Consider the following 22,374-nt stretch of genomic DNA (forward strand, 5'->3'; position numbering starts at 1 on the left):
GGCTACATAAAGTCACATTCTGGACTCCTCAATGGTATTTATGAGTTGCTTAATGGGAGCAAAAAGTGTCCTTCTCCATCCACAACTTGTCAGAAGACTGAACCCTTTTCTTCAGGACTACAACGTAGATATAAGGATTCACAAAGTCATAATCCCTCCATCAGTCTGTTGTAATTCACAGCTAGGAAAGAAGCCACATGCCCTGAAAAAGCCCCAGCTTGTGCAAAATACAGGGAACCATCTGCTTAGCCACACAGGGTTTCATAAACATACCGTGTTGATACTCCGTTTTGTGTTAGCTCCCCAGTGAACAGATCACTGAACTCAAGTTCTTCATCTATGCACTCAAACCTCCTCATGAGATTGATCCCTGACATTTTCAAAGACTGCTTCTTCCATGGCCAAAACACAGATACATTCCAGAATAATCAAGCAATGGTCACGGAATGGTAATGTGTGGGTCACATAACTGAGTATGTATCTGTAGTGTGGAAAGGACCTCAGCAAACTATGGAGTTTAAGAACTCTAACTGGATTAAGGATGACAAAAATTTGTCACGAGATGTTAATAACTCTGTCTGTGACTTGAAAAAAGGTAGCCCCACTTCCCAAGACATGTCTAACCTAGCAATCAGCACCTAGAAAGTCTTCCTTAATATCCAAACTAGATCTTGCTTTTTGCAAATGAAGGTTTTTTTCCCCATGCTCTTCCTCTCCCCACAAACTTCTCACTATTCCCAGAACAACACACAATCCTCACTATTACAAAGAAATTCACATCTCTCAACCTCTATTTGTATATCCTTTATTCTGTGTCTTTGTATTTTTGTTGCACCCAGGCAAAGAGATTTTACAGTGCGCCACTAGAAAAGGCCAAATGAGTTATATAAATTGTGTATGGGTTTTTCTGAAGTAAGCATGAAGTGTTTTCAAACCTAATTCTCAGTTCTTCAGCTGCAAAGAATCTTCATGCCTTTATGCAGTGAAAGCTGTTGTAACCCATTTATATTTTTATGACACCTGGAGACCACACAAGACAGAGAAAAAGACAGAGAAAACAGATTTACTCCTTCTTTGGAATGGAGTGCTACCTGTTAGCTTTCCACATACAGACATAATGGGACTTTTCTGCACTCTAAAAACATTGAAAAGCTACAATAGCACAGAAAGTAGGTAACAGAAAAGAGAGATTTCTGCTGTGTCTTGCTACTTCACATTCTAGGTTCATATTGTAAGAAAAGTCAATCTCTCACTATAAACCTCGGACAGAATGATTACATATAGCATCATTTATAACATACAGAATGTCATAAACAGTGAGCTTCAGACCATTGCTGAAAAAAATTATAGCTAAGTATAGCAAGGATTTCATTCTCCATTTAATGCTTCTAGCCACTACACACCAAATTTCTTTACTGATTCGGTGACTACTGCTAACAAACCCTTTCCTACAATAGAGAAAAATTCTTCACTTCTATTTGCTTAGCCTTGAACCAGAAATCTAACATCTCATCCAAGTGCTTACTGTGTACTGAAATATCAAAACTAGGTCTGAGTTGAAAAATCACGTGAGGAATAAAATGCTGTTCATAGTAAGTACAGTTATAAATAAATTTATATTTACATTTCATCTTCACATACCTTTTCAAGCCAATAGGGAGATGTTAAAAATGTAGAGGATCCAAAATTTTCTCCCGCATAGGGTGATGGATATGGGTGTGGTAAATTTAGTCCCAAGTAAAGAACAAACGGTTCAGTAAAGTTAATGGCTTCTTCCTTTATCCAATTCACAGCTTTATCAGTATTCCGCCAATCTGCTTCCATCACTCGCACATGCTTCCTATCACCAGTAAGATTTACCATGGGTCTCCCTTCTTGCCGGAGCAGGAAGTCAACATCCCTAGTCCAGGCTTCCACACGGTTACTGAAAATATATACACAAGACACTTACTCAGTGGAAAATGTGTTCTTTGGTTTTCCTCCAAGTCAAAAGAGTTAAGAATTCCTGAAGAACTTACCCTATACTTGTAGCTGCAATCTATTTGTAATTTCTACATAAAGGAGAATTGTTATTCCATTGATCTATTCTGCATCTATTTTACACTCAAAGCTTTAGCCATTTTTTTCTGCTTCTGAGTCTTCTTTCTTATTTATTATAACTTCATATCAGAACGGTTCTTCTCACATCTACAAAATAATATTCAGCAACAGCATCTCTATCTTGTTGACCCTGCTCCCCATTCTGCCATGGATTCACATACTATTTATCTGGTAAACAGGGCCTTAAGATTTTTGTTATTTGAAAAAGCCATGTGGGAAATTACTTTCCTGGAGAGGCTGCCTTTAGAAGCAACGTTCTAGTTTTGGATTGTACTATTACAGCATTTTTAAATACTATCACTTACAACAAAAATCTGTAAGAGTGATTTATCCTGTACAATTCCTTTTGATACAGTTGAGAAATGCGACCAAGAAAAAGGAATAACAGAGGAGAAAGGTGTAGGGAAAGCAAGAACAGGAAAAAAAAAAAAAGGACAACACTTTAATGATAAAATATTTTGGGAACAGATCTTCTAATATCATGACAATTGTTGCCTCTCTAAAGCCCTTAGAAATCTGAGCCGCAGATGTCCTTGTTTCTTTCCCAGACTGAATGGCACCACAAGTGCCATAAACAAGGGTTAAGAGTAAACAGCCCATTTAAGAGCTTGTCTAATCTTCATTTTGTTCATGGCAATTTCAATATAATGAAAGAAATGATAAAAGAAAATACTTAACTGCTCAAGGTTTGATCACATACTTTCATCAAAACACAGCACTATTGTTGTTTAAAGAGCATCTAACCAGTTGAGTCCCCACAGGAATTTTACCACAGCACTTTTAACCTCCAGAAAAACTATTCAGAATTATCTGTAACAACTTGGTTTATTGTTTTAACTCCTTGTTTAGGCTAACACTTTTAAGGTAGACAGTCTTAAACAAATGACTTGGAACAAACAAAGGCAGCTAGATGGCCTATAGATAAAGCACATTTCACAAACATAAAAATGAAAATTGTGACTATTGTCTTAATACTGACTTGTATAGAAAAAAAATATTATGTAGGCCATAGGCCAGTCTGACTAATCAATCAGATTGAGGTTAGGATCAACCCCCCAAAACTCAACAACCTCCAACCCAATCCCACTTCAGACCCTTTCCACATTCTGGAGCAACAAAGGAGATGTTTAGACACATCCAGGAGGAAAGCTAATCCCCAGGCAGAAAAAGAGAAACGTGCCAAAATAAGAATCTTCAAAAAGCCAGGTGGAGAGTTGAAAAAGGGGGCAATACTAGATTCAAATCTTCAATTTAAAAGGAAAGAGCAAAGGCTCAAGAGACAATTATTTAAAAGCTTCAGAAATGAATTCCACTTTTCAAATGAAGGGTGATCGTATCTCCTTTGCTAGCAGACAGTACTCCAGTGACTCTAATGAACATACAGCCGAAAAAAAGCCGATAAATAAAGGATGGGAATACGACAACACAACATCAAAGATAAAGCTTAGGGAACTACCATTATTATTAACCCAGGTGAAAGTAATGACATGATAGACAGTGACTACATCTATTTTAAATTTTAAGTGAAGATGGCCACCAACATTCAAAAGGACACATGCAGTCTTTTTGACAGGAAGCAGAGGCTTCACATGTTCAACATACCAGAGGCTGAAGATACAGCTCTTCCTCTGTCAGTATTTCTTTGTATGCACTTCCTAGAAGCCCTCTTCCTCAAGTTTCATTAATTCACAGCCATGAATAATTATCTGATGAGTAAGTCACATTCAAATGGATACTTAGTATACTTTACTGTGCACTTGTATTTTTAAGATACCTAAAACTATGTAGTCAGGGAGATGATTTGTGTTAGCAGTGCACTATTTGCAATAGGTTAGGACACAGCAGGGTCAATTTATGTCACATAACTTAAACATTGCAGCAGAAAAGTTAACAATTCTTTTTTTATTAGGTGAATGTGGTATTGGGGGCAGTGATGGTTCTGTGGTTTAAAGAAACAACATGTGCTTAAGAAAAGTTCCTGAAGACAAAACTGCCCGCTGAATCCTGTGCTAGCTGAGATGCTCTAGCTCCCTTTGCTAGTCTCCTTTATAACAAGAAATTAAAAGCAGACCGTTTTAATTCTCTCCACGATGAACAGAAACTTTTGTTATAACTCTTTTACACTATTTATAGATTACTTAATTGGCTACTGAGGGTTTTTTAACATCTACACAGATGCCATGCTAGGAATGAGATCTACGTTTTTCTCTGACTGAGGAACTGTATGTGCAGTTTTCATTTTTTGAATTAAAAACTGTGTAAACTGCCATTTTCAAATTTTTCTTGTGTAGGCATAGAAAGGCTGACTAACCATGTGTTTATTTTCGTTTATTCTCAACCCCTACCCATGATTATTCAAATCTCAATAAGGGCTTGATCCAGTTAAGCACAGATCTCAAACTCTCACTAAAGAGAAAGTTAGGAAAAAACGTATCAAAAATTTGCACCAGGTGAAAATATAGAATAAAGGCCTAGGACAAAAGAAAATTAAAAACTGCAACACCACAGACTTTGCAGTATTTTTCTGCTACCTTTGAAGTGCCTAAGACTTCAGCTTCATAGGACCAAGAACTGTGCAAACATGATGTAATTACATGGTTACATCGTAATTTCTGTTCATGTGACTTCAACCCTGTCACTAAAGTAGATGAAACTATACATGGCAGAATGAGAAAAAACAGAGTACACGATTGTAACTGCACTGATATTGGTGTCGCCACAGTTTTGCAAAACCCTGCGTTATCTTAATTTATTTCTCATCTGTGGAGACCTGTAACAAAAATATTTAGAATGGTATCAGCAGAACCATTCGAACGGGAGGGTACCAGACACAGTAAGTATAAGAGCAAGGTTAAAGCCACGGCATGCGTCGATAGCCAAGAGCATGAGAGACATCAGTAAAATGGGTCAGCATGAAGAAGGGGCTCTCAGTGCTAAGATCACCGCAGAGACGACTTGTCAGCAGCATCTTGATAGCAGGATGGTAACCAGGTCATTGTGCACTCTGTGCACCATTCCAACAGAAAAACAGAACACAGTAAGATAGCCACAATAAGTAAACAAAAAGGCTATTTGCCTAATATTCCCGAAGACTGAAGTAAGCAAGATTTCAAGGCAAAGCATCACATATTAGCAACTTTTCACTCCTAAAGAGTGTAAAATACCTGTGCAAAATGCCATTTCATCGTTGCCAATCAACAGAAAAATAGGAAAGACCTCATCAGAGACATCCCTTGCCTTATCACCTGCCAGCAATCCTGTTCAGACTACCTGAACATGAAACTTAGTATTTGTGAGTATGCTTGTGGGTACGAGGTTGTGAGTCAGCAGAGTTTATCAACAAAAGTTAAGCAACATAAAAATTATGTACCTCTTCCATATAGTCTGGCATGAAGGTTTTCTTTGCATTAACTCCTACACAATAAAATTCATTTGAGAAGTAAGCACTATCTGTTCAGCTTTGCACTCCCCATGTGAAGGCCTTTCTACTGAAGCCAGAATTCACCTATGGTCTTCAGCTCCGGCAAGACTTCTGGAATCCAGACATTTATACGCAACCAACCTTTTTTTCAGTGCCACCTTTGTGTTCCAGTTACCATGTGAACAGCCAGTAACATGGGGAACTACTTAGAGCTGCTCTTCTTTAAACCCAGAGTGACTTTAGATTAGAAATAAACAGATTTCAACGTTATAAAACATTTCTTCTATCTCAGTGAAGGGCAGAGTGAGTGCATACTTCATACTATCTAGACAACACAGAATTTTCTCTGCACAAAAGCGATTCAGAAGAAAATTGTAAGGTCTGCATAATAATGCAGAGAGTAATTTTAATTTACTGAAAATCTCTTCAAGAAATGCTTAAGAATGATGCACCCACAGAATTGTTCCTGTCTTGCTTAATTACACAGAACAAAATCTGACCCTTTGCTTTCTCAAAGAATGGTCTGTTACTGGCATTTTACAGTACGCTGTTAAGACTAGGCTCTTTTGAAAAAATATGAGCACCTGAGGCAGTCACAACAAATCATCTCTGCACTACAATAATATAAACATCTGTAAACATTCATTTAATATTCAGTTGCTTCTTGCCAGAGAGGAAATTTTCCAAGCATTCATATAAACAAGCATAAAGAAGGAGAATAATGCTATAGCTGATGACTTTTTAGTACACCATACATTTGTCTCTTACTGGAAAAAAAAATAGTTTTAAGAATGATACAGAATAACGTAGACTTCAGAGAAAAAGAAAATCCAAAGCAAAAGACCATAGGTTGAACACCCACCTGTCAGATGCAAAGTTACTAAGAGCTGCAGAGACAAGAGAGAAGCATCAGTAGTGCACAAATATGTACACTGCCTGGTAAAGTAAGTAAACATGACGTTCTTGCTCTAAGTCTGTATCTGAATCACCTTTTATATACAGTGTAGAACTGGTACATTGAAAAAGGGAAAAAAAAGCTTTATTTTCTTTCTTGACAGCCTTAAACTGGAGAGGAAATCATTACTTTGGCCAGATTCTGAAGTGGATACCATTTATAAAGTATTTTGTAGATGAAAAGCAGTGTGTACATGCAAGATACTATTAACTACTAGTGTGACCTTTCAACTTGTGACTGCTCCTTTTAGTGAGGGAAGTGAGGACATTTTAAGTAACTCTAACACCTTTAATATCAAGTAAAAAGCTACTCTTTATTATTATTTCAACAACAGACATCATTACTAATCGGGAAGAGAGTGCATCGTCATAAAAACTATGCAGAAGGAAGACATGATATATTGTCCCAACTGTCCAGACATACCATGTTCATTATTTTTTGAACACAATGCAGTAAGTTTCTAAAGGTTTAACTGTTTTTCATAAATAGCAGTAATTCTAGTAACTTTTTTTTTTAAAGAAAGCTTTACAGCATAGGAAGTTAGGAAGTTCATTGGGTTTGCATGGCAAGGGTTTGGTAGCGGCGGGGCTACAGGGGTGGCTTCTGTGAGAAGCTCCTGGAAGCTTCCCCATGTCCCGCAGAGCCAACGCCAGCCCGCGCCAAGACGGACCCACCGCTGGCCAAGGCCCAGCCCATCAGCCACGGTGGCAGCGCCTCTGGGTAACGGGTCTGAGAAGGGGGAAAACTGAGCAGCAGCAGCAGGCGCAGAGAGGAGTGAGAAGAGGCGAGAGAAACCCCTGTGCAGACACCAGGGGCACGGAGGAAGGAGGGGGAGGAGGTGCGGCAGGCGCCCCAGCAGAGACTCCCCTGCAGCCCGTGGGGAAGACCACGGTGAGGCAGCTGTGCCCTGCACCCAGGGAGGCCCACGCCGGAGCAGGGGATGTGCCCAAGGAGGCTGTGACCCCGTGGGAAGCCCGCGCTGGAGCAGGGTCCTGGCAGGAGCTGTGGCCCCACAGAGGACCCACACTGGAGTTCATGGAGCTGCAGCCCGTGGGAAGGACTCACGGGGGAGAAGTTGGTGCAGAACTGTCTGCTGTGGGAGGGAGCCCACGCTGGAGCAGGGGAGGAGTGTGAGGAGTCCTCCCCTGAGGAGGAAGGAGCGGCAGAGGCAACGGGTGAGGAACTGACCACAACCCCCATCCCCATCCCCCTGCGCCGCTGGGGCAGAGCAGGGAGAGGAATCGGGAGCAAAGCTGAGCCCGGGAAGAAGGGAGGGGTGGGGGGAGGCATTTTAAAACTTGGGTTTATTTCTCATTACCCTACTCTGATTTGATTGGTGGTAAATTAAACTCATTTCCCCAAGTCGAGTCTGGTTCGCCTGTGATGGTAATTGGTGAGTGATCCCTCCCTGTCCTTATCTCGACCCACGAGCCTTTCGTTGTCTTTTCTCTCCCCTGTCCAGCGGAGGAGGGGACTGATAGAGCAGCTTTGGTGGGACCTGCTGTCCAGCCAGGGTCAACCCACCACAATAGCACAAGCCTGTCAAAACATACAGCCTTCAAAAAAACCCAAACACCTCATGTTTTGTGATGGTAGATTTAATATTCAAGTACTATCAAATATGTTCTTTGTTCCACTTTTCCTATGCCACTAGTATAACGAAGCCAGGAAACCTCAAGGCAAGGCAAAAAACAGTTTATGAATATCAGTCAGGGAACAGTACGAATGATAAAAATAACCTTCACTCATCTTGGGCAAAACCACAGTCTTGATATTCACCTTTCAGCTACAGGTAAAAGCCAATGTGCGTCTGCACAGCATATGTTTGCTTCTACATAAAGTTGCAGGACAGACCCCTGCTAGGCTCCTAACCCCATTTCTTTTAGATTAAAGCTACTACCATTTCAGATACAGAAGCCACTTGCCAGACCATCACATTTCATAGCAGGAGAATCTATCCGATTACCTTACTGAATGATGTCCAGAAGTATAGTCCAACTTCCCATACTTCTGTGTGTGGTAGCCATGCCTCTCCATGAGATCCATCCATGTTACATAATCTGGATCTAGACCTTTGAAGTTATTCCAAGATTCTGTTAAATGAGTGAAAAGACCACTCCACATAGCTGGGAAAAAAAAATAAAAAAAATGTTTTTTGACAAGTGGTACTTCCTATCTAAATACACTTGAGAAAGGATCAATCTTCTCATTATTTTAGAGGTAAAAAGTCCAGACTGTGATCCAGTAGAGCAGGGAATATAAAGTATTACTCTTCCAAATCCTATTTTCATCATCAATATGAATAACAACATTTACTAAAATAATCCCCAGAATGGCAGAAGAAGGTCCCATCTTTCCAGGTGCTACATAATCATTAAATCAAGGTTTTCTGTAGATCAGGAAATACTTTTATTGATCACAGAAAGAAAATGCCATGGTAGTACAGATCCTTATGAAACAGTCACATATTTACATGTGTTCCAGAGTTATTACCTCCCATTATTTCAGTTAGGTTTTAATGTGAATTTAAATTTAAGTATGTTTGTAGATGGAATTAGAGTATACTATTTTTATAAAAACCTATGTCCTCAATTTTATCCTTTTTAGGTAATGTCCTTCACTACCAGCTGTAGAAACAAAGCAAAAGTATTAAAGAGGCCAAGAACAAATGCAACCAAGAGTTGCCGAAGAACCATAAGGAAAGTTTTGATTAGCAAATTCCTGTGTTTCTTTGCAGCTTGTCGAGAATCATTCACTCTTCCCACACTAACTTAGAGTCAAAAGGAGTCCTAACAGTAAACTAAGCTGTCCTATAAGCAATGGAAATACCCTGTAAGCACAGTGTGTCAACCCCAACCCAATACCATGGTAATACTCCTCCTCTCCCTACCCCGAAGTCCCCCTTCCTACCATCTCTTCTAGTCCCACCCCTGACACCCCCACCACAGGTGCAGCCTCAGTTCCTTGCAGGTCTCCAAGCCACTGGCTAAACAAGAGGTGTCTTGCCGGTTCAGAGCTACACTTGTGACGACTGACCAGCCGCCACGATGACGTTAATGGAACACCTAAAATGCTAAACAGAATTTGACAAATTGTTGAATCATCATGCAGCTCTTCCTCACTGGGAGGACTAGCTGCTACTTTCACAAAGCTTCTTAAAATTAAGTAACCTAACACAACGTTATTGTTCTCAGCAACAAAGCCTGGCTGAAAGACTCAAAAAATCAAGAAAAAGGAAACAAGTTCATGTAATCTCATTCACTGAAAATGTGACCTTGAGAAATAGAAAAGGGGACCAAGTTATCAATAAATGGAATACTAAACACTAACACTAAATTTGGCAGCCTGTGCCTGCTGCAGTCAGGACAGGTTGCTTCTTCCAACATATGCTTGAAAGAAAGGGGGATCTCCCTTTCAGTTCTAGATGAATTTCATTTATGTCACCTCTGGGAGGTCTTTGCAACAGTTGAAAGGGCTAGAAATGTTTTAAGATGTAACCTTTGATTCAAGAACATAGCTTTCTTATAACTTCCCAGCAAATTCTGCAAGTGTGATGATTGCCAAAAGTAAAGAAAAATACTGAAGTATTGAATTACAGCTACTGAAGGGCACACTATGTATTTAACAGTGTTTGGAATAAATGTCATTGGAAGGCAATGCTAACAGCCACTGATTTATTCATCTGTTATTATTTAATACTTTTTCCTGAGAACAGGAAAGATTTATTAACTTTGTATTGGGAAAGCAGAGTAGTTCAGAATGCAGCTTCAGCACTGCAGCAGACAATCTGATGATTTCTCTAGAAATCCTGAAGATTTTTTAAAAACACTGAAGCTTCAGTGGAGTTTGCAAAAGATTTGGGAGGTCATACATGGCTGGAAAAAGGAGAACCAAAAAAAACAAAAAAGAAGGAAGAAGCATGAGAAACAGAAAAGAGAAACAAGAGAAACAGCTCAAACATGAGAATAGTGTATAAATTCATAAACTAAAAAAATTGGGTCTGGTTGAAAAACAAAACAAATCCCTCAGAATTAGATCCTTTGAAATGTCCTACCATTACTACATATTTAAATTGACACATGCAGATATTTATCTGATGTTTTTCTTGGGCCTACCTGCACGGGAAGGACAACAAATTGGAGAATTGGTGTAGGCATTGAGAAAGACAGTGCCATGTCTTTTCATAAAATTTATGAAAGGCAAATCCACAGTCTGATTTCCTGGATAAAATGTCAAGCGCCCATCCTGCAATGAGAGAAAAAAACAGTATACAGACAACACTAACCTAAACTATTGGTGGCATTAGTTCATAGATCTGTTACCTTGAACTTGTATTACTCAAATGTTGCCAATTTTACTCAGGTATGGAAAATAAAGTGTTGAGCAGCTTTAATTAGATCAATATAAAATGGATTACTTATGAAAAAGTGTAATGTAAAAGATAACTGGATTTCTTCGTAGTAAAATTACTTCCTTTCTATCTCTATACATATTCTAAGCTCCAATTCTTGCAGGAGCAGGGTCCTACCGTGATGCACCCATGGGTATAGTGAAAGATGACAAGGAGTCAGTCTGAATTCTGATGCAGATGTGTGCGTTGTACATATTTCTGTGAAGACAGAACTGATCCCTCATCCTTCTCCTCTTTTTAAGGGTTTATCCACACCACATCTCTGTGAACTTATTTTAAACTATGGACTGGAAAAGTCATCAGCAAGCTGATGGAAGGCTGAAACACCATCTGTAATGGTTTCCTTTTGATACTTAATTGATCCTTCATTTTACCTGTTTCCTGAGCTAGAGTTTTTAACCAGTAACTTTAAAAAGACCCCAAATTTTGAATCGGTACTTTTACTGTACAAAATTTCGATGGCGTGAAACCAGGTTTCATGTTGACTGCCCTGTTTCAGGTCACTGTCTTTTCCTGTCACTCATATGTCTTTCCCTGCTTCAGAAAGATGTTCTCAGCTCAGCCCCAGTCTTACGGGTCAGCTTTTTGGGTGAAGAAACTGTTGACACTTTTAATAGATCTCCCAATCAGAGACATTACTCAGATGCTACTCTGAGTAGCTGTCCTCTAGGTCTGTGACAGAAGCACAAACACCTGAAAGCATGGGTATGCTTACAAGCTCTGTTTTGCACAGCATGTAGTTTGCAAGAGCATTTAAGCAGGCAGACCAGAAGGCCAGGAGAGTACACCAAACTCCAGTTACAAATTTCACCAGCTGATGGCTCATTTGTTCCAAAGACAATGTACAAATTACCACATCAGCCTCTGCACAATAAATGCTAGCATGTAAATTCTTACCTCCAATCCATATAGGGGCAGCAGACCATCCCACCAAGTCAATTTAAATTATTTTTATTAAGTGAGAATAGATCCCTTATGAGAAACCACAGCAAAACAGCTGGTATGTGATTGCTTGTAGCCCTGCAGTAACTTCCTTGTATCCACACGCAGCCTACCAGCACCAGCAGCCTACAAAAAATGCTCTCCACGCCATACACTGAACAAGCCTAATTTGGCACAAGGGGTTCTTGGTGTCTGCTGAAGCTAACAGTCATCATTAGACATTAAGTACAAAATCGCACTGTGGCTTTCACTGTAATCTTTTTGTTAGGTGAAAAATTTTGAAAACCATTATTTAGTGAGATATTACTTCTTCAACAGAAAAAACTCAACTGAGTGACCACTTTGCTCCCGCTGAATCAAACCCAAAAATCAGCAGATATGACCAACAGGGAATCATGGAGTTCCTTTCTCTTAATACTGAATAGGTAGTTTTATTCAACTAATAAAAACTCCATGATTTCTTCAAATAGAGGCCTTTGATCATCTACTTCAAAACGTAAAGAACATGTACAGTCTCAGGGGATGCAGGACCAAGGCCTCACCTTCTGTGAAATTTCACCTTTAAATAATGGTACATTTGAAACAGGTACAAACACGTCTCAGGCATCTGAGTCACGGTGAAAACTCCAAAGGATAACAGAAGATGATATTAGCTTAGAAAAAAGCAGGAAGGTGGATGCATGAGCTCTGAGAGGAGGTAGCCTCCACAGGTTTTTATTAAGAAAATGACTTTTTGTTATTCTAAAGACTGTATTAGTTTTGAAAGGAGCTGTTTGAAACAAACATTGTACCTAACATAATATTCTCCTATATGAAACACTAGGCAAGCTTACAGGGAAAGAACAGTTTCTTTCTGTCTTCAGCTTTTCAAGAACACAGATCAGACAAAGACTTCCTATCAATTTCATACTGTGCTGTTTCCGCACATTAACAGATATGTTTCTTTTTTCACTTTAGTTGAATTTTCTGGAATAATTTGAGAGAGGACAAAAAAAACCCAACTCCAGACATAAGTGAGAGCAAACCTGAAGAATACAGTCTGTGTTACTACTGCTTCCATTACACATGATTCCCTGGGGGCAGGCACTAATTGTCCAAGTGAGAATTTACAAAGAATACTGCACATAATCAGATTGCACAGGGTTTCAGAAAGAACCCAGAAAACAGAGTTAAGCACAGCATAATTGTGCTCCACAGCAGGAAATAATTCTTACAAATTACTGAAATATTTTAAGATCACAATTATTTGGTCACTGTTTAAAATATTTTAACCTTACAGCATGAGCACTTCATTACCTCACTAGCCACCCAGCCACTGTTAGTATACTAAGTCCACAACCAGAGACTAATGTAATTTTCTTTACTCTTGAGTTCAACCCAGCAACTGCACGCAGAAGAAAACAATTTCATTTGTTTTCTGGCAGAAAATGTTATTGGATAACATGGCATCGTAGAGAGAATCACTCCCTTTGGCACCTGTAGAGCTAAGTGTGGCATCTCAGTACCAGAATGCAGTGAACGACTGCACAGTAAACGGGGCCACTGGAGATCAGAATGGGATAAAAGACTGATCACCTAATTTTGTACACTGCTACAAATGTCAACTACAATAACCATTCAATAGGACAAACTGGAAATAAAGCTGCAATCTGCAAAATGAACTTCAACTTCGGGCTGAAAGTGCTCTTTAGAAAGTACAGACTGATGTGTCATTCTGTCAACAACATATTCACAAGTTTCGCCAACAAAGGTATTGTTTGTCTGAACAGCTGGAGACAAGAGTTCGTTCTTTCGATACCGGACAGACAGGTGACACGTCTATCCCGGGAAAGAGTAAGCTGCTTTAACAGGCTGGGAAGGTGAAAGCTCTACAGCTATTTCTGGAAATCCACTCTCCAAGAACTGTGCAGGACTTGCAGGTTTTGAAGCACCCGAGGCAATACAATTATTCTGAGTTACAAAAGCAAGCAACTTGCCGCACTGCAAGCAAAGCCTGTCATCACTCAATTAACCTCAAGTAGCAGTGTAGGAGCTGAACTGCCTACCAGCACGTTCCACCACCAAGCCCTGTGCGGAACACAGCGCTTGGTGTGACACCGCAGCAGAAAGCTGGGCAAGAGGTCACTGCTCTGGAGACCACACACAGTCCAGCATCACTGAGAATAACATTTCTGTCAGGCTTGACAAAAGAGGTGTGAGTCTTTCACAGACAGCGTCACCCATAACAAAGGCAGGCACATTTTCTAATGAAAGCCCACACCTTTTAAGAGCCTGCAGGACTTAAGCTTTGTTTTCTTCCAGAAAAACTGTGGTTTCAACAGTACCCAACTCTTCCTGTTCTTTACCAGCTATGTAATCAAAAGGGTTCACCTATTTCTGCCTTCAAATCCATCTCATAAAAAACTTATGCAACAGCACAATTCTTTTAACATACTCTTCTTCACAGTCAGTACAGAAATACGGTACTTTTCAGAAACAGCACCTTGTTCTTAACTGGTTTTGTAAGAACATCACAAACACGTGGGGTTTTGTCTTTATTTTTGTAAGGGTTACCTCACTAATCCCTGTAAGACAGTCATGAGAAACCTCCTGTTTACAGGACGTACAGAAGCCTTACTAAGATTTGTCTGCAGCTTCTGCTAGCATCTGGAGACAAACCGGCCATTGACAAAGTCCCAGAACCTAAACTATTACAAATTGGGCATTTTAACTGGTAAATAATAGTTTTAGTAAAAGCTGAAAATTTGGAGAAAAATTCTCATCTCCAAAAACCACACATTACATTGGAATGTTGAGATAATATTCTCAAAATAAAATTAACAAAGAATAGAGTCAGAGGAGCTATTGCTTTATTTTTGAAATCACAGCAAACACAGGTTTTATGAAAGGGTTTGAAGAGGGTAATACGTGTTTACCAAACACTTAAGAAGAATTCATCCCAAGACTGACAGGCAGCTCACAAGAAGTCAAGCACTCTTACCTGTGCAGTCAAGGATGGAATTCTGAGATGACTGGGAGCCAAGTGTTGATTTCTCAACAGAAAATGAGAAGTGGTGAGATGTGAAAGTCCTTGGAAGTAACACCATGGAGCTTAAGCTTGATTTAACAGGAAGGAGAGCTCAGATGAGGCAGACAAACCAAGGTCTTCCCTTTCTTCTGAGCAAAACCTTCACAAAAGAGGGACCTGGGGGTGTTGATTGACAGCCGGCTGAACATGAGCCAGCAGTGTGCCCAGGTGGCCAAGAAGGCCAATGGCATCCTGGCTTGTATCAGCACTAGCGTGGCCAGCAGGGACAGGGAAGTGATCTTACCCCTGTACTCAGCACTGGTGAGGCCGACCCTCGATGAGTGGGTTCAGTTTTGGGCCCCTCACTCCAAAAAGGCCATTGAATGACTCAAGCGTGTCCAGAGAAGGGCAACGGAGCTGGTGCAGGGTCTGGAGCACAGGTGTGATGGGGAGCGGCTGAGGGAACTGGGGGGGTTTAGTCTGGAGAAGAGGAGGCTGAGGGGAGACCTCATCGCCCTCTACAACTACCTGAAAGGAGGGTGCAGAGAGCTGAGGGTACTTTAATCAAGTAATGAGCAATAAGACAAGAGGTAATGGCCTCAAGTTGCACCAGGGAAGGTTTAGTCTAGATATTAGGAACCATTTCTTTCCAGAAGGGGTTGTTAGGCATTGGAATGGGCTGCCCAGGGAGGTGGTGGAGTCCCCATCCCTGGAGGTGTTCAAGAGTCGGGTCGACATACCGCTGAGGGATCTGGTGTAGTTGGAAACTGTCAGTGCTGGGTTAACGGTTGGACTAGATGATCTTCAAGGTCCTTTCCAACCTAGGTGATTCTGTGATTCTGTGAAAAGCATTTCCATTATGCTGGGTGGGTAGATAAAAGCATGGCGAGAAAAGGGTGAAAAATGTGCTGTCTTTAGTTGTAAGCAAGGAAATATACTTTGTGAATGAAAAAAAAATAATCTTTTCTACATGTCTGGACATTAAATTTATCAATAAACCACTGCAATAAAGCTACTAGAAATTTATAAAAACATACCTACTGGTTCTTTTATCCTTTTAGATATTCATCTGATGAGTTTATTGTAGTATTTGTTATACCTAATAAAAGTCTGAGTAAGTCAATATATGATGCCAAACAGCTTAACTCAAGTCATTTCATCTGTGATTACAGAAATTCTCCATCCCATCTGCTGTGGAGACCTAACATTTTTAGAATTTACAACGGCAAGAATAACTGGGCTTAGTGACCTCTCTTTCCTTTTCGCTTTTCAAGCCAACATAAAAGCGTTCATTTTACACATCAGGTCTGTTCCACTAATTGCTGCCTCGCTGCCCTCCACCGCCAGTTGCGGTGAGAAGCTGTATGAACCACAGCTGACCGCGGGAACCACCTATGCATAAGTTTCTGACTATTGTAACACACCGGATGAAAACACGCAGCAGACTCCTGGGAAGAAAGCCGAGTTTGGTTCAGAATACAAGTTACCTACTGTCTCAGCGACACGGGAGGCCTGCCCTCATTTTCCCAAGCAAGCCCTCCACCCTGTGGAGGTGGTGGAGAATAAAAACCAGCCCTATTTGCGCAGGCCTGTGGCTGTAGCCGGGGCAAAGCCACGGACAGCCCTCGCTGCCACATCCTCGGAGGTGCCAGTCAGGCCAGGACCGGCGAAATGCCCCCACCGAGACAGCCCCCACCGCTCTCCCGCCCTCCCTCACCCCGTGCGGCGGCCCGGCCCCGCTCCGCCACCCCGCCCGGACACTCACCAAGGAGTCGCAGGTCACCAGCACCACGCTGGGCCGGGGCTGGCCCCCGGGGGCGGCGGGCCGCGGCCTCGCCCCTACCCAGGGCGCGGCGGCCATGAGGAGCAGCGCCAGCCCGGCCCACTTCAGCGGCCCGCCGCCCCGCATCGCCCCGGCGCCGTGACCCTCCTCCTCCCCTCTGCGGGAGGGAGAGAGGGGAAGCGGCAGCACCGACAGCCGATCTGGCCGCCCGCGGAGCCCCGGCCGCGGCTGCGGGGCCGCCCGCTGCTCTCAGCACCGCGGACTACAGCCGGCGGGAGGCGGGAACTACATCTCCCACAGTGCCCCACACAAGATGGCGGCGGCGCGGGCGGTGTCGCCGCGTTGACGTGAGACTGCGCATGCGCGGCGGCCCGAGATGGCGGCGGCCTGAGGTGAGGCTGAGGTACCGGGGGGTGCTCGGGGGTGATGGCGGCCCGGTCCCGCCCGGCCCGGCCCGTCCTTCCCCCGGCCTGCGGCGGGCCCAGCGGTCGCACTCGGAAAGTGCTGGGTTGTTTTTCCGCGCCAGCACCGGGCCCGGCCCGGCCCGGCCTGGGCGCCCTTCGCTGTGAGCGCCCGGTTATGCGCTGACGTGGTGTCCCTGTTCTGTGTAGGTGGAAATGGAGCTCAGGCTCGGAAATGTCAGTGTGGGGTTATGTTTGTCATGATCGAGGTGTCTGGGCCCTCTTAGAAAGCGAATTTATCTCCAGGAGTTGTTGAGCAGTGTAAGTTCGGCAGATTCCTTCTTTTTTTTAGGCTCTGAGGGAATCTTTGAAATCCGCTCTCTTCCTTTGTCCTTTCCTTACTAATTTATCTCTACGCTCTTCACCCATTTTTTATCTTTTGCTTTTCAGCTGCTAAAAGGCTTTTTTGTTCTTCGGTTTGTCACTTGTTCAGTGCCCGCACCAGCAGTTATATTTCTCAGCCTCATCCCGTTTAGGCAGTTTCCACTACGGTGTTTCTGAAGTTCATTTGAGGCAAAGCTCTTACCATATGCGTCAAAATAGTGCATGATTATGTCTATGTCGGACTTGAAAAGCGTGAATGCCTCTTAGATACGTTCCTAAGTGCATGGTTTTTGCTACCAGCTGTAGTCAGAAGCAGGGTCTGCTGTAAGTGTGGGTGAAGGGAGAGGAAGCTTGTGGAGCACACCTGAACATAAGTGACGGGCTGGTGACTGTAGAGAGCTGTCTGTGTACAGCAGACTGCTGTAGATAGCACACAAGAAAAACTCTGAGCCTTAGGAACCCCTTGAGCACATGTCCAGTGCCTCTTAAGCACAGTCCACTGCTTAGGAATTCCTCTTTTGAAAGAAACTCTATGCTGGTTGTCTTTCTAGAAGTCTAACTGTGGTGAATGTCATATAACACCTCTCCTATTTAAACTTATCTTAAACCTTAACCAAATTTTTTTTCTGGCGTAGCCTCTTTGTATCATTCAGCTATTTGAAATATTGACTTAACCCTGTGTTGGAGCTAAGTGTAAGTAACTACTTTTAAACATATTATTTGGTTTTAGTGCTGTATGCATTTTGACATATTGCATTACATTTCTGTGTTTAAAATGCTCTCTATGCAATTACAGCAGGATATAAACATTTGAGTTCAGTTTGGTTTTTTTATAAGAACTGATGATATGTCCTTCTTACTTAGTAGCCACAATGTCAAATAAGGAGGTAAAAACAGCATTGAAGAGTGCTAGAGATGCAATACGAAATAAAGAATATAAGGAAGCCTTAAAACATTGCAAGGTAATTAATTTTTTACTTGGAATGTAATATTTTTTGCACATTTTGTTTGCTGTTCCCACACCCCTACAGCTGGACAGTAATGCAGAGTGTGGAGTACCTTATTGACATAATAGTTGAGACTGATTTTCAAATTTAACTTCATTGATCATTCATGTTAGTTGCCCACAGATAAACTTTTATTCCCTTCTTTTTGCATTTGCTTATATGTGGTGATAAGAATATTAAGCCTAGAATGATAAAAGTCCATTCCTAATCCAGACGTCGATGGGAGTGCCTTAATTGCTGAGCTTCAGATATGGTTACTGGCAGAACAGTTCAGATATGAAGTATTCTCTGGCATGGAAAGCTGAAGTTATTAATCTTAGCCTTTTCCTAAGCATTACTTAACTTCTATATAGAATAATTCACCAAACTGTAATGATAAAACTCAGTACGTGGATCTATAAGATGCTTTTCATTCATCAATGTCACTTAAAATTGTGTATTTCTAGGCAGTGTTGAAGCAAGAAAAAAATAACTACAATGCTTGGGTATTTATTGGCCTGGCAGCTGCTGAGTTAGAGCAGCCTGATCAGTCCAAAGGAGCTTATAAGAAAGCTATTGAACTTGAACCAAACCAGTTACTGGCATGGCAGGTATGTGAATGTCCAGATTCACTTTTTCTTTTCCTGAAAAATGTCACTATGGAGTTAAATATAGGGACAAGGCAGAGTTGAGACCTGTATCGTGTTTTTGTGAGGCCCTTAGTTCTGCAGAAGCTTCAGAGTAGCTGAGGTTTGTATTGTTTGTGTGTCCAAAGTAAAGCAATGGGTGGCTGCATATGTATGGCAAGGTGAAATTTAGTTTCAGTATATTTAAATTTGTATTTTTGTGAAGACTAGATAGCAGTGAAACATGCAAGGGAGAATGTGAATTGAAACAGATACAGTAAATTCGTCCATGCTTAGGAATTTCCATGCTTGTAGCTCAAGAAACATTTGACAACGCTTCTCTCTTAGGAGAGAAAATGTTTTATCTAGTAATTTATTTTTTCGGCACCGGGTGGGTTGTTACTGAATTTTGTTGTTACTTAAAAATGATAGTATTCATGTAAAATAGCTGTGTGCTGGGTGGTGTGTGCATGACAACCTGTAACAGTATATAGTTACAACATACGTTATTTGGAGACTTGTGAAGCATAAAGTTGAATATGAAGTCTGTCTCTGATCCCAACAATCGATGTTTTTCTAAGGTAGTAAGGTTCTTAGGATTGTCAGTATAAATACCTTTTTAAAGTATAACTGTTGGTGCCTGATTTCAAGGTATATTGAAATTTCCAGTTTTGCAATCAGATTCTGGCTTTCTGTTACTATACAAGACAACATGATACTTGGGTATAAATCTTCTATCATATTACTTAGTGTGCTTTGTGTATTGTCTTACACAGACAAAATTATGTAATACAAGTTTCAAATAGTTGTTGGTATTAGCTAAAAAAGTGAGGAAAGCTTTTAATTTAGAATAAGTATATTCAGAAGGCTGTAGAGAAGAGTCAATGTAGATTCTGTTCAGAGATTGCTACGTTAACACTTGACCTCATTGAAGACAATGGAATAATTTTTGTAGGCAGAACTTGCATGTTCTCATAACCATAACTGTTGACATCAAATCTTACTTATTTTATCTTTTGTTGTTGTTGTTGTTTAAAGGGATTAGCAAATTTATATGAGAAATCCAACCAAACAGATGTCAAAGGAGACTTGGCAGATGTTTACCAAAAGCTCTTGGAACTCTATGAAAGGTAAAGGATACCGAATACTGTAATTCAGTCTAAGATTTCTAGTTCAGTGAATGACATTGATGATACACAGGGTAAGCTTTTATTTTTTTAAAGCCTTGTCACATCAGTGGGTCAGCACTTGTTACTAAGATTTTCTGTACCTGTCTAAGATTTCTTGATCCTGTCCAGACCCTTTTGATAGGGCAAAACCTCTTGGAATAATTATACTTGAGGTCAGTAGTTCAGAGGATTCTGTGTTGTCCTGTGTCCTCTGTCTCATCTCACTGCCTTGAAGCTTTTAGCGCTGATAGTTCATTGTCTGCATTGATAAGTAGGCTTATTTTTCTCTGCCTTAAGGTCACCGAATACACATCATCCAATTCATACAGGTACAGTTCTAAACAAATCTTAACTCTCAGCTGTCACTGTAGCTGACTGGAGTGTTTGTTTTGTTTTCTTAATTTGAAGATCTTTCAGAAAGAAAAGTACAGTTACTTAAAGTAATTTTTTTTTTTCACTCTGTTACAGCAGCAATGAATAAAACTTTTAGAGTGATCTGCAGTATTTATTCTAAGTATTTGTTTGGCAACTGAACCTACTAAAAATTATCTGTCAGAATTTGAAAAACATTATACTATTTTATGGAAAACTTAGCTCGTTTCTGTGGTATTTTCTTCCTCCTTTCTAGTGGTGACAAGCAGAAATGGTTTGATGTATGTAACAAGCTCGTGGAACTATATCATCAAGAAAAGAAATATTTAGAGGTAGGTTGAGTGCTTTACTTTCTCTCTTCTAACCAGAAATTTCCATTTGATCAGAACTAACTACTTTTCGTCAAGGAATCTGCAATTTTTGGGGGGCTGCAGACCACTTAAGATCTCCTTGTGGACCACAACCAGGAAGAACTGGTTTTAACTATATTCCTTTCTTTTCCACCGTGTAAGGCTCGGATGCAATCCATTAAACTGACAGAACTGGACAAAGAATATTAGTATATGGGCTGAAAGGGTGGAACAGCATTCTTCAGGCCACGCAAAGCTGCTCCAGGGCAGCCCAAGCTGCAGCCCACCCAGCACTCCCAAAGCGTGTCAGCATGGCCCTTGCAGAAACACTCGTGGCTCCTATCAGTTTACCACGAGGTGGAGCTGTCAAATCCCTGAATGGTTCAACAATAACATGGCCTGTAGTCTCTGCAGTAAGGTTACAGGATACATATTTTTGCAGTTCTGCTGCTCATTCTTCCTTTACTCATTAGAAAGGTTTCTTTCTTACAAGTCTTACTCCATGTCATCTTCTCCCCTTTCCTCCAGCAATGGAAAATGAAAAATTTTATATATCACTTAGCTTCAGGCTCAAGACTATTCATTATCTCCAAAGCCTCTTTGTATACCAGTTTCTGAAACTAAATTCAATGCTAATTTTTCAGCACACAAAGGCAGACTTGCTCTATGTGCAACAGAAAACCACAAGTTAGGATTCAGAGTCCTATTTTCTCTTTTTCAGTTAGTTCTATTGATTTTTTCACACTGGAATCTCAACATGGACTGCTGCTGTTGTCTTTCTGTTCATAGTGCTGTAAATCCAACAAGGTTTCAATTTTTACTTCAGAGTTTATCAGAGGGCTGTTTAGGTCGATTTTTACTGTTAATTTCCTCCAGGAACCAGAGGCAGAATTCATACTTTGCCACCCTTTTTTACTGTACCTTGGAAGGTGGACAGGTCCCACACCATGTTCTGGGACTTGTTATTGCTTTAATCAGAAAGCAGGTAAATATGGGTCGTTACTGTAAACATTGCTCTGTTGTGTAGCCAAGTTTGGTAGAGTTGAACAGTAACTGGAAAGCTTGTAGCAGACCTCCAGCTCTTTAAAGAGTGACAGCATGGCTCATTTGTTCCTCTTGACAGGTGGCTGAAACATGGCAGAAACTAATACAGAAGAAACAGGAGGAAGGTGCAGAAAAGGCCGAACTTCACCAGCTTTGGAAGAAGATGACCCAGTTACTGAAAGACAGTACACAGAACCAGGATAATAAGACTGAGCAGTCGGTAATGTTTCTCACTCCTCATCTAGAGACGTGTATTTGTACAGTGCAGCTAGACTTCAAGTGAAGCCTTAAAAGCCATGCAAATCTTGTGACTATTTGTCTCATTTATGTTCAGTGGTACTAAACTTCTCAGGAAAAGGTGGGTGATTTTACCTTCCAACAAAAACAGGGCGCAGGGTGGAATAAGACACCTACATAAGCAGT

At 41.1% G+C, this 22,374-nt stretch overlaps 2 protein-coding genes across 18 annotated transcripts in view; one reads left to right on the top strand and one right to left on the bottom strand.

Moving 5' to 3' along the window:
• ARSK (arylsulfatase family member K) overlaps window positions 1–16,879 on the bottom strand; it is a 29,235-nt gene extending 12,356 nt beyond the window's left edge. For 3 of the 8 annotated variants that reach the window (XR_012621496.1, XM_074811516.1, XM_074811517.1), the window contains exons 1-4: window positions 16,602–16,879; window positions 10,592–10,721; window positions 8,443–8,602; window positions 1,642–1,924 (exon numbers count right to left, since the gene is read on the bottom strand). Coding sequence is in view for 7 of the 8 variants with exons in the window: in XM_074811516.1 (XP_074667617.1) it covers window positions 1,642–1,924; window positions 8,443–8,602; window positions 10,592–10,721; window positions 16,602–16,745 (717 nt within the window). In the remaining variant the exon portion in view is untranslated. Of the gene's footprint in view, window positions 1–1,641; window positions 1,925–8,442; window positions 8,603–10,591; window positions 10,722–12,371; window positions 14,786–14,809; window positions 16,521–16,601 lie in introns of those variants that run through there. The other 5 variants (XM_074811521.1, XM_074811520.1, XM_074811522.1 and 2 more) reach the window with 5 other exon arrangements.
• A 56-nt stretch (window positions 16,880–16,935) lies between these two features.
• Window positions 16,936–22,374, top strand: part of SKIC3 (SKI3 subunit of superkiller complex) — a 46,126-nt gene continuing 40,687 nt past the window's right edge. For 2 of the 10 annotated variants that reach the window (XM_074811506.1, XM_074811507.1), the window contains exons 1-5: window positions 18,122–18,366; window positions 18,858–19,001; window positions 20,055–20,146; window positions 20,814–20,889; window positions 22,031–22,171. In XM_074811506.1, the coding sequence (XP_074667607.1) occupies window positions 18,247–18,366; window positions 18,858–19,001; window positions 20,055–20,146; window positions 20,814–20,889; window positions 22,031–22,171 (573 nt within the window). In that variant the 5' untranslated portion in view covers window positions 18,122–18,246. The other 8 variants (XM_074811500.1, XM_074811502.1, XM_074811504.1 and 5 more) reach the window with 8 other exon arrangements.

This window comes from Strix aluco, chromosome Z (assembly GCF_031877795.1).
Source record: "Strix aluco isolate bStrAlu1 chromosome Z, bStrAlu1.hap1, whole genome shotgun sequence".
Lineage (NCBI taxonomy): Eukaryota > Metazoa > Chordata > Aves > Strigiformes > Strigidae > Strix > Strix aluco.